The following is a 16,024-nucleotide window of genomic DNA, read 5'->3' on the forward strand; positions in this document are numbered from 1 at the left end:
AGAGGGCAGCACGACCTCAGACTGCCTACCCACGCTGGCCCCTCACACCAGCAGCAGGCTCACCCTCCTGGATGACTGGCTCACACTGGCCACACCCTTGCCTTTACTGTTGCTGCCATGGGAAACCCACTCCTCTCCTCTCTGCTTCTCCAAACCCCACCAGCCGAGGCCAGTCCATTCTCCTAGAAAGCCTTTCCACCCTACCACCAGGCACCGTTCTTCCAGGCATGCCCAGTGTGGCCCAGTGGGCCCTGCTAGATCAGCGCCCACACCTGCTCTCCTTTGCCCTGTGTGCCCAGGCCACATCAACCTTCATCCAGCTCTGGAACCACCACACCTGAACCCCCTGCCCACCCTGAGCAGTTCATTCTTTCCTAGCCTTCAGAGCAGAGTCCTTCCTGAAAGGCCCACATCAGCTTAGGTTCTATCAAACTCCATCATGGCTCCCTGTTGTCTTCAGAAGCACTTATCCACTTGGCAATAAATAATGACTTGTGCCATCAATGTTCAGAGAACGTGACTGTCTGCTGCAGCTGGAGAGGGGCTCGTGGGAGATTAACCTGCTAGGATGAGACCTCACATTGTTGGCTTAGGATCTCAGACTTATTCTATGAGCAGGAGGAAATTCCTCCAGGGTTCATGCAGAATGACCAGTCCCCGAGGGCCCTGAGACCTAGGGTTCAATGTCATTGTGTTTAATTGGGTGGCTGTTTAATTGCTCAGCTGGTTGGATGGTTGGTTGGTTAACTGATTATGTTTTTTATTGTCTGGTTAGTTCATAGAGTAATTGGGTGGTTATTTAATTGATTAGTTGGCTGGTTAGTTGGATTTTTAGTTGTGATGGATGGATGAATGGATGGATGGATGGATGGAGGGATGGATGGATGGAGGGATGGATGGGTGAATGGATAATTGCTTCTTTCGTTGGCTGGTTAAGTCATTAGTTAGTTGTCTGTTGGGTGAGTGGCCAGCTGGGTGACTTGTCTTCCATGGCACAGTACTTGAGCCTTCCCATCACTGTTGGCCCATGTTGGCACTTTGGTTTTTCCTGTCCCCGGATTCATCACACCTGACACCTGTCTTCCCTCCTGTCTCCGCAGGCGCTTGTCCGGCTCCCTCCCCACATTTCGCAGTGTGATGAAGTCTTTCGGTTCTTCGAGGCCCGACCTGAGGATGTCAACCCCCCAAAAGAGTGAGTGACTCTTCAGTCCTCTCCTGTGCAGTTGGGAGGTTGAGCCAAAGCAGAGACCAGCCCAGGAGGCTGAGGATGTGGGAACACAATTGAGGAGAAGCTAGCAATGCAAACCATGCTAAGGAATGACGTGCCAAGGAACAAGAGATTGTTTATTCCTAAGGCTCCTTTTTGCCAAAAATTGCTCCTAATGTCCCTTCGTCCTTGTGCTGGAAAGTGCGAGTGTGTCTACATTTGGAGAGCAGGTGTTCCTAAAACTCTTTCTAGCTCACAGGCTTATTATAAGGAGCAAACGAAATAGCAGAGAATGTGATGGTCGTGCTGTTCAGTTGCCATTCAGGGTTAGCAGTCATTGCTCATAACTGTTAAGGTTACAGTCTTCCCAGCTGAAAGGCAGACACAGGCCACACATTCTGCCCAGAAGGAAAACCCGCCTGCTGAAGAACTCAGCAGTCTAGGCAATGCCACAGATTGTGTATGGATCGTAAAATATAATGAAGAACTTCCGAGATTGCTTTTAGCTGTAGCATATTATGACTGACATTAGTAGTCCTGTTGACAGAGTTGAAAACTGTGGCCTAGTGAGTTCAGCTGGTTTTCCCGAAGTCATCCCGTTGGTTGGGTATGTGATAGCCATGAGACATGCACTCAAGTCTCTGGTTTCCAGTGGCCTGGGAACCATGTTTCCTTGTTTGGAGAGAAATAGGGAACTCTCTGGAGTCGGGATGCCCTGGGCCTGGCAGTCAAGATGGTGTACCTCATCATGCTGGGTTCCCACTTACCTGACTAAAGTCCATCCTGATGGCCACCTCTTTCCTCAGGGCATATTCCTCACCTACAGTTCCCAGCATAGGTTTTCAATAGAAAGAAAAATCCAGTTTCCACTCAGAAACTAGTGGGTCCAAGAAGGTAGCCAGGGAAGAGTGTTGGGTAGGAGAGAGGGCTGGGGACACTCATTGATCACCTCATTCCACACCTGTTCCTCTGAAATCTTAAGGTACAAGGGTAGGTGAGGGAGAGGCAGAGGGAGGGTGGGAAGGGAGAGCTGGTGGTTGAAGCAGCAGGTGTGTGGCCACAGAAGCAGTCCACCCAGACTCAGACCTCGCCTCCACCCTGCTGTCCGCCAGGAAGCTAAATCAATGGGCCCTGTTTCACTGTGGCCCTACTTGGCAGAAGGCTGCTGGTCTTTTGCCCAACTCTGGAAGGCCCTCAAGGAAGAGTGGAAACCCCATCACAGCCCCTGAGTTGTGTGTTACTGGGTCAGGGGGGCATGGCTTGTATGGGCCGGGCTCAGAGTTCAGGTCCTGCTTAGGGCTCTGAGATCTTTGACCATTTGCACAGCCTCTCTGCATCTGTCCTCCCATTCCTAACGTGAGATGATGCAGAATGCTTCGGCTGGGTGAGAGGGTTCACTGAGATAACCCAGCCAGTGCTGCTGGCACAGGTAAATGCTCCATACTGTTGTCTGAGAAGCCTGGGGGACAGAATGGACTGTGGCCCAGTGTGCGCTCCACCCCACAGAACACAGCCTGGCTTTTGCAGGGCCAGGGTGGAAAGCATTCGACCTCCAAGTCATCCTGGCAATAGGAGTTAGCTGCCTCTTTCTTGACGTGGTATCTGCCATCAGGGCCAGTCCATCATCTGTCTGGAAAGAGATGGGCCTAAGAACAGGAATCCCTCCAGACCTGAAGCTCAAAAAGTGGGCTGTGGGAGACAGATGGGAAGGGCTGCTCCTCCCCTGGCCCGGCCCTGTCTGCATTCTGCCTCCGGGACCTGTCCAGAGAGACCTGTGCTCCAGAGAGTGCTTGCTCTGCAGGAGCCCAGCCTGTACATGACCCTGGGCTGACAGGCTGACCATATATCAGCCAAGGGCCTGCCCACCTCCCTCCTGGGGACGCTCGCACCTTCCCAGGCCACTGTGCAGCCCCTGAAATGTAAACACAGATCCAGTAACAGCATATTTTGACTCCAGGGCGACTGTGGAGTGGCTTATCAAATTATCAAAGCCTGTGGATTTAATTGGAATTTTGCAGATAAGCTCGGACTCTTTCAAGTGCGCTGCTGCAGGGACCCTTGGGAAATCGTGGGGCTGGCGTAGAGAATGTCTTCTTCCTTTTCCATCTTACAGGGAAGACAAAGTCTGCAGCAGCACACTTGGTGGGGAGGAGGGCAGTAGCCCCTCGGCTTTGATCCCTTTCCCAGCTTCTGTTTGGAGAGCCAGGCCCCTTGGTGGTGGCCAGCGGCTGGTCTTCAGGATCATTGGCCCAGCACGGAAAGGACACTCTACACAGATGCCTCGATGGGTGTGGCACAGAGCCACAGTGGTTTTGCCTCCTCGTGTGGCCACCCCAGAAAGGTTGCTCTTGGAGTCCCAGGTCCCCCTCCTCTCACTGTGAACAGTGGCCGCCACATACCATTGCAGTGTGCAGAGCAGGGCTGAGCCTTCTCAGGACCCAGCCCCGACCCCAAGCCAAGGCGTCCCCTTACACCAGTTTCTCTGTGTCCCACCCTCCACCCGGCTGGTCAGCAAACCCTGTGGGCTCTCCCTCCAGAACCTCTCCATGCGTGACCCGTCTCCCCATCTCCTCTGTCTGGTGCCCTGGCTCCCTGTGGTCAGATTATGTCCTCTCCTGTTCCACATCCCCCTGCCATTCAGAGTCCAAGGTCTTTGCCTGCCTCTGATCACACCTGTGGCCCTCCACCTGCCCAGCTCCAGCCACGCTGGCCCCTTGCTGCTCTCGCACCTGAAGGCCATGAATCCGACTTGGAGCCTTTGCACTGGAGTCCCCCTGGCCTAGCCCCATGAGAGAGCCCCTCAGCCTGCTCCACGCCTCCTTCCAGTCTTTACCCAGTAGCCCCTGGTGAGGCTGGCCCTGCCTTCCTGCTTGAACTTCCCCAGTTCTTGCTTGTCCCTTCCCAGCTTCCTCTTTCTTTCTAGAAGCCACTGTCTTGCTTGTGACCTGTTCTCTGACAGCTGTGGTCTGAGTGTGGGAATCCCCAAATTCAGTGTTGGAACCTAATACTCAATGCAACAGTATTAGGATGTAGGGCCATTGGGGAGTAAGTCACAAGGGCTCAACCCTTATAAAAGAGGTTCAAGGGAGCCTCTTGCTCCTTCCACCATGTGAGGACACAGCTGGAATGTACTACCTAGGAGTTATGGGCCCACACTGGACACCAAATTTGCTGGCACCTTCATCTTGGCTTTCTAGTTTCCAAGGATAAGCAGTAAATTTCCGTTGTTAATAAATTACCTTGTGTCAGGTATTTTGTTATAGCAGCCTGAGCAGACTGACATTTTCTGTGTTTGTTGTTTGTCCCTCCCACTAGAAGGCATGCTCCAGGTGAACAGGAACCTGGACATCCCCTGCTCACTGCTGCATGCCCAGTGCCCAGGGTAGTCCTGGTCCAGAGCAGATCAGCAGGGAGAATCTGTTGAATGAGAGGAATGAGTGGCTGGTGTCATTCAGTTCTTATTATATTCTTACATGGTAGGTATGACTATGATGTGATTTTACACATCATGACTTTTTTGGTACTGAGTATTGAACCTAGGGATGCTCTATCACTGTGTGACATCCCCAGGCCTTTTTATTTTGAGAGAGGAACTTGCTAAGTTAATGAGGCTGGCCTCAAACTTGCAATCCTCTTGCCTCAGCCTATTGCATGGCTGGGATTATAGGCTGCACCAGGAAACTCGGCTCAGACTTACTCTTTTAACCACAGCCCTGACCCACCTCTCGGTTCATGTCTCCAAAGGTTGTGCATCACCTCAGCTGCACCCCTCCTGAGCCAGGGCTGGTGGGGCCTCCTCAGTCCTTTGGAGGAGGGTGTGTGTCTTAGTCCATGTGAGCTGCTCTAACAGAACACCATAGACCAAGTGCCTTACAAGCAACAGAAATTCATTGCTCATAGTCTGGAAGCTGGAAGTCCTAGATCAAGCCACCAACAGATCCAGTGTCTGGTGAGGTGGCCATCTTTACTACAGCCACCTCCCCTCCCATGGTGGATGGGCAACAAGCTCTCTGGGGTCCCTTTTATAAGGCACTGATCCCCTCCATGAGTGTCCCACTCTCATGAGCTAATCACCTCCAAATGCCATCTCACTGGAATTAGGATTTCACACATGAATTTCAGGGGAGCACAAGAAGTTTGAGAGTTCTTGGAAGATGAATGGGAGTGTATGTGTGTGCGTGCACATTCGTGTGAGCCTCCTGACAGGGAGGGAGGAGCAGAGCAGGAGGGACGAGCCTGCCTCGTTGCTCTCTCCCTCTGTTCCCTACACGATATTATCTAAATTTCAGACCACCCCATGGAGGGGGAATTATTGTTCTCAGTTAGCTCAGCAGATGAGGAAATGGAGGTGGTGGCAGTTATAGGGCCTGCCCTAGGCCACACAGTCAAGATGGAGAGGATCAAGGCCTTGAACCCCAGGCTGCCTGTCTGGGAAGCCTGGCCACAGTCCTCTGTCAGTCCTTGAAGCTGGAGGAATTCAGTACAGGACAGGTTCTGGGTGGTCCAAGCGTTTATTCTGACAATGAGCGTGAACCTGGCCAAGTAAGGTGACACGCCTCATATGCCCCTACCCCCTCACCCCCGTGCATGGCTCCCTGCCCAGCACAGTGTCCTGGAGCCAACTCCACTGCCCCTGCCCCCTAGTTTTGCTCTCTTTGAACTCCAGAGCTCTGCTTGGCTCCTGGGCAGAGGGGCCAGGCATCACCTGGCCTGGCTTCTGCAGTCCCAAGGTTCACCCCCGCAAGCAGGGAGCCCCTCTGCTGTGACTCCTCCCGATGCTGCTGTACCTGTGGTGCTGCTGTGGCAAATGAGCTACCGGCCTGGCAGGACCTACACTGTGGTCATCAGGTGACCCAGAAATCACCTCTTTGTGTTCCATTTTAAATCCCCATCCAAGGCAAACAATGAATCTAAAAGGCTGTCCGAGGAACTCAGAGCCAGGTCTGTATCCCACAAGGGAAGGCAGATTCTTGTTGGAGAAGGATCAGGCCAGGTCCCCCACCCCACCCGCATGCCTGTGGCCTGCCTTCGCATCTCTGCAGTGCCCTGGCCCACTGCCACTCCCTGGTCCTTAGCTTGCCAGCTGCTGGCTCCTCCCCCTTGCTGTGCCCTGCTGTTCCTCCACCAACAGCAATCTCCCTCCCCAGCCGCTGGGGCTGAGTCCTACTCTGCGCTCAGACTCCAGCTGCCAGACCAGGGAAACCTCCCTAAACCAGCTACCTCAGGATGGCACCAGCCATCCCAAGTCTACTTATGGATCTGCTTGGGTCTCGCCCCACCACAGGGTCCAATCCACACCCCAAGGCCTGACACCTCATAAGTGTTGTTTGGTTGCTGATCTGTGCCTAGGCGAAGCCAGCCCATGGAGCAGTTATACACTGAACTGCCTCCCTCAGAGGGCAACCTGGAGTGTCCTCAACCCTGTTTGAGGTCTGGGTTTGGAGGCCAGCTCTGTTACTTGCCCTGGGTGAATGGCACAACCCGTTCTTGCCTCAGTTTCCTCATCTGTAAAGTGGAGATAACAGTTCCTGCTTCAGCCTGGCAAACCTGACAAGACCCCATCTCAAAATAGAAAAGATGGGGCATAGCTTGGCAATAGAGCACTTGCCTAGCATGTGTGAGGCCCAGGTTGGTTCCCCAGTACCCCCCCTCAAAAAAAAATGAAAGAAAGAAAAGCCTGAATAACACTGATACAAGATAGCACTGCCCAGCACCCAAGGTCTGCTGCCATCACAGAGGAAGCCTGGATGGGGACACAGTGGCAGGAGGATCTGTCTGTGTCCCCGCCCCACCCCCATATACATTTATCCCCCACTGAAGTGGCAGGCCTGCCTTTGTGACCACCGGGCTATTGTCCCAGCCTCCTTTCACCTTTGCTGGTCTCTACTTTTAGCCCAATCCCATTGGTCGGGGTGCACAAGCACTTGGTACCCCCACATTGTAGACAGGACACTGAAGCTGAGCTGGCATGCCTCCCTCTTGTCACCAGTGTCTGCTGGTCCAACTTGCTCCCAGCGCCCCGGTCTGGGAGCTCACAGCCATGACCGCCTCTGTCCACAGCCCCTGTGGCACGGAAGGTGGTCTGGAGGGTGTCCTGCTTCCTCCTGTCCCCTCTCAGCTCCAGGCCCAGGCCTGTCCCCTCAGCTCATGTCTTCCTGTTCATGCCAGCCAGGATTCTGATTCTTGAAATTGCATGAGGAGCAAAGCCTTGCTAAACTGGTTTTTGTTCCTCAGCCACAGAGCCACCCTCTGTTGTAGCCTGGAACAATGCCCCAATGTTTAGAGGGACCCGGGGTGAGAGGCGATGGGCCCCTGCCAGATAGAGCCATTCCTGCCCCAGCCTGTCAGAGGGCCAGCTGCCATCAGGGCCAGGGGCTGAGCACTGCTGGGAAAGCCCCCGCCCAACCCCACACTCCCAGGGAGGCAGAGGCCACCCTCAACCTCCCTGCACCTGCCCTGCCCTTGGGACTCAGGGGCAGGCAGAAGGTGGGGGGCATCCTATGAGGAGACCTGCTGCAGCCTGAGTGCCAGGGTGGAGGCTGGGCCAGGGCTGGTTCAGGTGGCCGAGGGCTGACCTGGAGGTGCAGGGCAGGCTGTGGCGACAGGGATGGGTGGGGAAGAGGTCAGACTCTAGAACTTCCCCCTCCCTGCAGATGTGTGTGCACGGCCCCTCACCCTGCCCCATTGGCGTTTGGGAGATGCTGAGAACAGAGTCCAAAAGAGAAGGGACCGCCACACTGGCCTTGGGGCCCAGCAGGAAGACAGAGCATTAAGGCAGTTGTGGCAGCACAGCTGGGACAGCACTGAGAATTTGCTCAGTCCCAGTGGATTTTCAGGCCTGTCCTGCCTGGACGGCAGGTGATGGCTGGGCTTGAGTCTGATGGCTGACATCTAGAGTGCAGTCCGCCCCAGTGAGCAAGCAGCACTGATGACGTGGCCTTTCCTTCTCTGGAAGTCGCAGAGTCATAGCTCAGATGCAGCTAAGGTTGACTTGAAGTGATGTGTGGAGCACACAGCAGCTGCTGAGTCAGGTCCCCCTCCTCCCCGCTTCTTCTTCCTGGGTGGGGAGCAAATGGAATGCTAAGGGGAGAACCCTGGAGGAAGGGAGTCTCTGCTGCAGCCTTCCCTCACTCCGCAGGTATTTATTGAGCACCTACTGTGAACCAGGGCTGTGAAGGCCAGTGAACTCAAAGCTTAAGGCCACCATTCAGTTGAAATCTTAAACTGAGTTGAATTAATGGCAGAGACAACTGTCAGCACCCAACTGTGCCTTGAATGAATTACTTCCCTTCACTTCTGGGTTTCCACATCTGTACACGGGGCCAACAGTACCACCTGGCAGGGTCGTTGTGAGCTCCGAGGGTGATGATGCATATAAAATGCCTCTGGAGTCCCTGGCCGTGCAGATGCTCAGTCAACAGGCCTGGGCTTCCTTCCCCTCTCCTGCACCCATCCAGGCCAGGGAGCAGAGTAGCTGCTCACCAAAGACCTGAGGAATGGAAGTGGGTCAAGCTGAAGGTGGGAGCTGGGACAGCCTCACTGAGCCCTTGGCCTCCAGAGCACTCCCCAGGGCTGGCACTGACTATCAGGTGTGGCCACTCCCTCCACCCCGTCCTACCAGGCACCCCACTGGCCACTGGGAACTCAAGGCATCCCACATTCCTGTCCCTCCCAAGGGACCAGTGGATTGGGAATTAGGGTGGAGAACCAGCCCACCCCATGCTCAGCTGAGCTCTGGTCAGACCCTTGTCAGCAGGACAGTTCTGCACCCTGCTCATCTGGCCAGGGACGTGGGCCACACTGGCCTTCCAGCTACCCCCAACCTCCTCCCTCACCTTTGGCCACTGCACAAATAGCTTCTTTATGCTGATGGTTGAGAAAGCCAGCTGGGCCTAGAGCCTGCGGGTCCAGGGGAGGCAGGGAGAAGAGGGGCAAGAATTTTATGTAAGTAAACCCTTCAACCTGGGTGGCCAGGTGGCAAGTAGGCGCCCATAGGAAAACGCCTATCCTACTTGAAAGGGGCGTTTGCTCTGTGGAGCAAGGACTTCTGTGGGTCTGGCTGTCATGCTGGGCGGCAAGCTGGAGAGAGTGGATTCAAAACTGTCTGTCTGGGCTCTGCTCCTGTAGCCAAGCCCATGAGGACCACCCCCAAGGAGAGAGGATTACAGCTTTGGGGGCTGGCACGGGGTTTTCGGTTCTCCCAAGCAAGGGCAGAGAGATTTTCAGGGAAGGATCCTGGTATAGAGGAGTAGGCTGGGCCCCCAGTCACTTTCTCAGCCTTGTGCTCCTGTGTTTCCCTGAAACCTCAGCCCCAGGTGGGTGGTCGTGGTCTGCAGGTGCCCAAGCCCCCCCCCCACGCCCACTCCTCACTCGCAAGGCCCGTGGTGTCCTCTGAAGCCTCGCTGAGCCCAAGAGCTGCTCTGCTAGTGACATGTTCCAGGTGGCCTTAGTTCCCCTGAACTCACTGGGCTGCCCTCTGTGTAACTGTTCCCTGGGCAGAGCTGAGCTACAACCTGGGCCATGGGCCACCCGGAGCAGGGTTCCTGTTAGCACCCAGGAAGAGGCACTCGGTCATTCAAGCACTTTTTGAGCATCACTGTGAGGTGTGGGGCGTGGACACAGCTGAGTCCCCACCCAAGGGAAACGGCAGTAGAAGGGAAGGGACAGCATTAGCAGGAACCACACTCACCCCTGTGGGAGGAAGCAGAGCATCCATCATAGGTGCTGGCTAGAACCCTGGCTCTCCCCTGAGGGGCTGGGGAATTGTTGAAACTCCCAGAGCCCGAGTTTCCTCACTTGTGAAAAGGGGGCTCATCACAGCTGCTGATCCAGTGGGGAAGGCAGAAGGAAACGGGGGTTATATGGGTACAGGGCCATCTGCAGCAGCGGGCCAGCCCAGTCGGGTGGGCGGGGGGCTTCCCTGAGGACGTGGCATTCAAGCTGAGACTGAAGCGAGAGCAGAGGAGGGCCTCCAGGCCAGAGGGAGACCCAGAGGCCCCAGAAGCCTCCAGAATGGAAAGAAACCATCTCTCTGGAGGATGAGTAAGGGGTATTCTGAGAGAGATGGGCCTGAGGCAGTCATTAGCCATTTCTACACTTCAGCATCAGGTGAGGGTGCAGAATCTGGGAATCTCCGGGGTCTCCTTCCTCTGATGTTCTATGGTCTGTCTGGACTAGTTGGCTATTGCAGTGTCCAAGCATGCAGCAGCCAGGGTCTGGATGGGACTGATAGCTGTGGGAATGGGAAACGTTTGCAGACAAATGGACCCATTTAGATGGACACCTTCCCTGCCTATTGAGTCCAGCAGCCCAGCTGGGTGGTCCCCTTGAGGGTCAGGGGTAAGCATCATGGAGATCAAGCAGCCCCTTCCCCCTCACAGGCCCTGTAACTTGGGTCTTGAGGTTGACTGGAGTTCCACACCACTGTAAAGCTGCATCCCAAGTTGGAGGCATTTGTGTGTGTCTGGCTCCACCTGCTGGCAACAGTGGATGTTACAGCTTACCCACGCCTGGGCCAGAGCCGGCAGATTCAGGTGATTCTGTGCCAAAGCTGTGTGCCACAGCTTAAGCATAATTTGTCTTGTTTAACCATCAGTACACTTCTGTGAAGCTCTTGATCCTTTTCGAAGATGAGGAATTAGTTGCTCAGATTAGTCCCATTACTCTCAGCTAGTAAGTGTCAGAGTCTGCCATCAGATCCTAACCCGCCCAATACCAAGTCTGCACCCAACAGGACCACACCAGGCTGAGGAAGAGAGAAGCCCCTGCAACACGCCATGGTGGCTAGCTCCAAAGTTCAAGATGAGACCTTCCATCTTATGCAAAGGGCAAAATAATTGAATCAGGACTCCCTACTTGCTGTGGTGACTGGGAGCTGCTAATGCTGAGGGTCCGGTGGAGGGTGCCTTCCATGTAAGGATATCTTAATGGGAATCCAGGCTTCTTGCCCAGCCACACCCCTGAAAAGCTCAGGGTGCCCCCAGGACCAGCCCACGCTCCCCACAGCTGCTGGTCGAGACTTTCCCTAGCTCCCTGCTCTGGGGCCAGACTTCTACAGAACCTCATTAGGTACAGTCTCCTCCAAGAGAACACACAGGGAGGCTCGGTCTGGAAGCATCCAAAAAACTGGTCCCCCTCCCACAAACCACAGACTGAGCCCATAATCCCCCTTCTGCCCTCTAACATGTGGCCCATTTGCCACCCAGAGAATACTGAATCAAGAGGGCCTGCATCTGGCCTCATGCAACACAGCCCCAATCTCCCACTGAGAGGCCATTTTGGTGGAGCCTGGCTCAATGTTAGGGCCGGAGGGAGGTTTTTTCTGTAAACAACCTTATTAATATATGACTTACATACTCTCCAGTTTACTTGTGTTAAGTACACAACAGATTCGGTGGTGATTGAATGCAATGCTGACGGTGTAGCCGCCACCCCAGTCTAATTTCAGAACGTTTCCATCACCCCCAAAAGGACCCCAGAGGGAGGTTTTCAATTCTTTCAAAACTCCAGTGTCCAGGAGCTCCGATAGCATCCTCCCTCTGCTTCTACTGAGAAGACAAAGTGTGTGTGCAGGTACTGATTCCCTGCCCCACCCATGGGCCACTCTGGTTGCCAACCTTCAGGAGTTCTGACCGCTGCTCTGGCCCTTGCATAAACTGCTCCACAGCCCAGGGACTAGGCCTGCCTGGTATTACAGGCACAGCTCTAAGGCGAGCTTCAAGTGGGGTCCCAGAGTGGCAGGGGCATGTACCCATTTTGGTGGGCACCTTCCCTGTCTATTGAGTCCAGCAGCCTAGCCGGATGCTCACCTTGAACTTTATACCCGGCCCCAGGTAGTTAGGCTCCCAGGATGGTGGAAAGACACCTCAAATGCAGTGCTCGATCTCGCCAAGCTTCTCAAAAGGCTGGTAGGCACCCGCAACAGAGCAAAGGACCAAGCCACAAAGATGCTCGACTTGTATCCAGGCGAGTGGCAGGTGTCCCAGCAGCCCAGCTACTTAGCAGAAAATGCACGAGAAGCTAATTGTCAGTTTGGCTTCTTACGATCGTTTTTCCCTCTCAAGATGCTCCCAGGAAAGACTGGAACCTGCTGGACTTGTTGTTGAAGGGCAAAGTCAAAGGCACAGACAATTAAGGCCACAAAACAGCACCTGCTGGCAGCTGTGTGGCTTAGAGTTTCTGGATCCATCGGAGCAGGCTGTCCTCTCATCACTAGGGAGGTGTCCCAGTGAGAAGCAGGAGTGAGAGGTCACCTCTAGTCCCAGTCTTCAGGGCCCAAAGTTCCCCAGATGCCATCCAGTCCAACCTGGGCAGGCTCCACAGCCCATGCAGGCCTGAGGTCAGAGGCACCGGACCAGCCTCGGGCATTGCAGCTCAAAGGCTAGTCTCTTGCTGGCTCAACTTTCCCAGCCAATTTCTAGAGCATCCCCCAGGCCTAGAGCAGCTCCACGGCTGGTGTGTTGTACAGTGCCCACAGGCCCAAGGTGAGCCCTTAAGGAGACTTGAATGAGAGACAGGTAGGAGGGCCACTGATCTGCCTGGCCCAGAGCAGGAGCTGCGCCCTTCTCAGCTCTGACTCCATTAGGCAAAGGCATGTTCCAATTAGAGAAGCTGGATCTGCAAGCCAAAGAATGGAAGGTTCATTCTGGGGCCAAAGCAGTAAAGGTCGCCTGTGTCTACCTGGTCAGGGACCTCAGAGGACTGCTTCACTGCAGGCAGCTGCGTTGGGAGCCCGAGGACAGAGGACATATCAGCCCCATGTGGGTCCTTAGTCTGCACTGTGCCCAGTCCTACCAGCTACAAGGATATTATTGGGCACATGGGGATGCTTCATGTCCCCTGAAATGCAAAATGATTTCAGGAGAGGTAGGGGTTTTGGTATGGAATCCTCCAGAAGTCAATCTGGGGATGAGGATTCAAGTTTATTTAGGAGGTGAGAGGAGAAGGCCCCAGCACGGGAGTAAGACAGAAAGAAGCAGCAGGCCAGTCACCAGCTTACTCCTGTGGGGCTACCCCAAGTGCAGGGTGCAGGGTACCCACACAGCCACCAGAAGGGGCTTGCCAAAGAGCCTCTGTGAGATCAGCTCTGGTGGCTTTCCAATGTGCTTCAGGTAACTTTCAAGAGCCCCTGGTCTCCTGTGCCTGGGAAGCCTGGTCTTCAGCCCTCGACCTCCCTAGCTCCCACCTTAAGGCTCCTTTCCCGCTCCCCCCACCTCTTCCATCTGCCGTTCAGGCCCTCCTTTACCCGTCACCTCCTCGTACCTTGCCTTTCCTCATTCAGCCATTTTCCATTCTCTGCATGTCTCCAACGGCACATCAGTTTGCTGACTTGGTTGCCTCTGGCGCTCCCCTTCTGCCCCCCAAGGGCAGGGAACGAGCCCATTTTATTCTAACCTGTGATCTTGAGGCCTGGAACCCAATAGGTGCTCAGCACAGCCCTGTAAACTGAAAGAGGACCAGGACTAAGTGAGGCCACTTGTTGGTGCTACAGGGAGGGCCCCCACCCTCACCCCCTCCCCCACCCCAGCTGGGGCTCCCGGCTGAGACCTTTGTCACTAGCTGGGTTTCTGTAACATGAGTGTGGAGACTGGGCTGTCATCACCTGAGGTCGTTGCTGGCCAAGGTTATCAGGAAGTCCCACCTGGAGGAGCCCAGGCCCATGTGTCTCTCTTCCCAGGAGGGCCAGACTCACTGGCATACCGGGAACAGTGGTTGAGCATGAGGCCATCACACAGGTTCCTTGGAGGTGCTCTAGACAGAGATCCAGGCCACCTTGGAGAGGGTGTGGGACCTGTTGCACAGGTCAGGCCCTCTAGGAGAGGGGCTCCCAGGGGACTTCTCTTCCGTAAAATGGGATAAGAGAAGCCGCACACAGGCACGTTGTGAGGACTCACTGAACTGAGGTGTGTCCAGGGCTTGGTTGGGTACCTGGCATAATGGAAAATCCTCGACAAATGCAGAGCTCTTACCAATAATAGTGTTAGGAATAATAATACTGACACTAAATAATAATGATAATACACTAAATAATAATAATACTGACACTAAATAATAATAATAATAATACTGACACTAGATGTATTTCCCCACCCCCACCTTTGGGAGGAAGGACCACTCAGGGTGGGGAGAGCCACTCAGTGGTACTCGCTCCTAGATCTGGCCCACGGCCTCCCTTCCCCTCCTTTCCAGTCTAGAGTCCAAGGGCTCATGGTTGCTCCAGGCCTCAGGAGTCTTCTCCTTGGCAACAGAAGCTCAGCGGACATTACTTGGTGGAGGGTGGAGGCAGTGGGCCTGGCCTGCAGGCGTCTGGAATGGGTGTCCTGGTCAGCAGCGACTTCTCTATAGTTGCCCTGGGGTCAACCCAAAGAAGAGGGTGCAGCTGGACAGGGCGCAGATGGAGGAGGACAGGGGCAGGAAGCACAGCCAGGTCACCACTCCTGCCACAAGAGGGACGGAGGCCTGTGTGTTGCCCAGAGCTGATGGTATTGCCGGAGCCTTAGACCAGAGGCCTAACTTTGGGGATTCAACAAGTCAGGTCCAGCCATTCACCCCAACACCAAACAGGAAGGGTAATGGTAGAAAGCAGGAAGGAACTTTAGTCAGTGTGGTTCTACCTGGCAGACAAGGGGACCCATGTCCTTAGTCCCATCTTCAAGGGGCTGACAGTGACTTTGAGGTTTTAAAGAAAGGAGGGCGAAGGCAAGAGTTAGGGGGTTTGCATAGCTGGAGGCTTTTCACAGCTGTCAGAGCCGGGGACTTCATCAGGTGAGGCCTGTCCACCTGTCCAGGATTGGTCAGGTGGGGCCCTGTGGGCATAGGAAGTTGCTGTAGCCTAGGAGGTGGGGTGGGGTGACTTCCACTCATCACAAGATGCTTGTCAGTCAGACCTGCGCTTCCTGGAGTCCAGGGAAGCTCAGAACAGAGGAGACAGATGCAAAATGGAGCAGAGATGACAAGTTTTTAATCCTACTTTTAACCCCCCATCAAACATTTGTAGGTGAAAGTGAAGAGTCTAAGTCCCTGTTACAGTGGGACCCAGCCCAATGCCTGATTTTTATAGTCAGGGAAAGCGAGGCACAGAGAGGGCTGCCACTGCCCAGGCCACACTGCCTGTTGGAACTCAGGTCTCACGGCCCCCGGGCTGGGCTGGCCTGGTGTAGGGTCCGTCAGGGGCCCTCAGTAGAGCCCTTTCCCCGTAACACCCAGGTAGCAGTCATCAGGCCATTGGGAAGACCCCAGTCTAGCCTGGGAGTATCCCCAAGTTCCACAGGCGCCCAGGCCCTTGGCTGAAAGCCACTTTGTCCTGCATTTGGAGTGCCCACTGTGCGGAGCGTGGCAGCCGCCTGCCCCTTTGTGAGGCAGCCTCATTAAGCCCGCCTTTTGGCCCAGCAGAGAGGTGCCCGGGCTTGGCTGTCATTCCCGTTGCCTTGGATGAATCAGTGAGGGCCGAGACCCTTGGGAGAACCATTGGCCTGGCCTGGGCTTCAGCCCCAGCTTTGCCACACCCAGCTCTGCCACCAACCAGCCCTGTGGCCTCAGGTGTCTTCATCTATAAAGACACCCCACCACCAGGGCCAGTGAGGCCAGCATCCCTGGGTCCTTCCCTCCTTCTCCAGCAGCCCCTGCCCTCCTTCCTGGCCTCTCCTTGTGCCTCTTGAAGGGAATCGGGGAGCCCTTGACCTAAGCTCCCACTTGTCAACCCCAGCTCAAAATTAGACCAGGGCTGGGGAAGTAGGGGCCCGCAGCCCAGGAACAAGCCCCAAGCCCGTGCTCAGCAGCAGGTGTCTGTCTGCTGGACTCGCACCGCACAGACGAGGC

The 16,024-nt window shown here is 55.0% G+C and overlaps 1 protein-coding gene across 4 annotated transcripts in view; it reads left to right on the plus strand.

Annotated features, from left to right (window-relative positions):
• Nucleotides 1–16,024, plus strand: part of SH3PXD2A (SH3 and PX domains 2A) — a 224,506-nt gene that overhangs the window by 118,420 nt on the left and 90,062 nt on the right. For all 4 annotated transcript variants that reach the window (XM_079136318.1, XM_079136315.1, XM_079136316.1 and 1 more), the window contains one exon: nt 1,101–1,192. In XM_079136318.1, coding sequence (XP_078992444.1) covers nt 1,101–1,192 — 92 coding nt within the window. The remainder of the gene's footprint in view (nt 1–1,100; nt 1,193–16,024) is intronic.

Source organism: Sciurus vulgaris (genome assembly GCF_902686455.1).
Source record: "Sciurus vulgaris genome assembly, chromosome: 4".
Classification (NCBI taxonomy): Eukaryota; Metazoa; Chordata; class Mammalia; order Rodentia; family Sciuridae; genus Sciurus; species Sciurus vulgaris.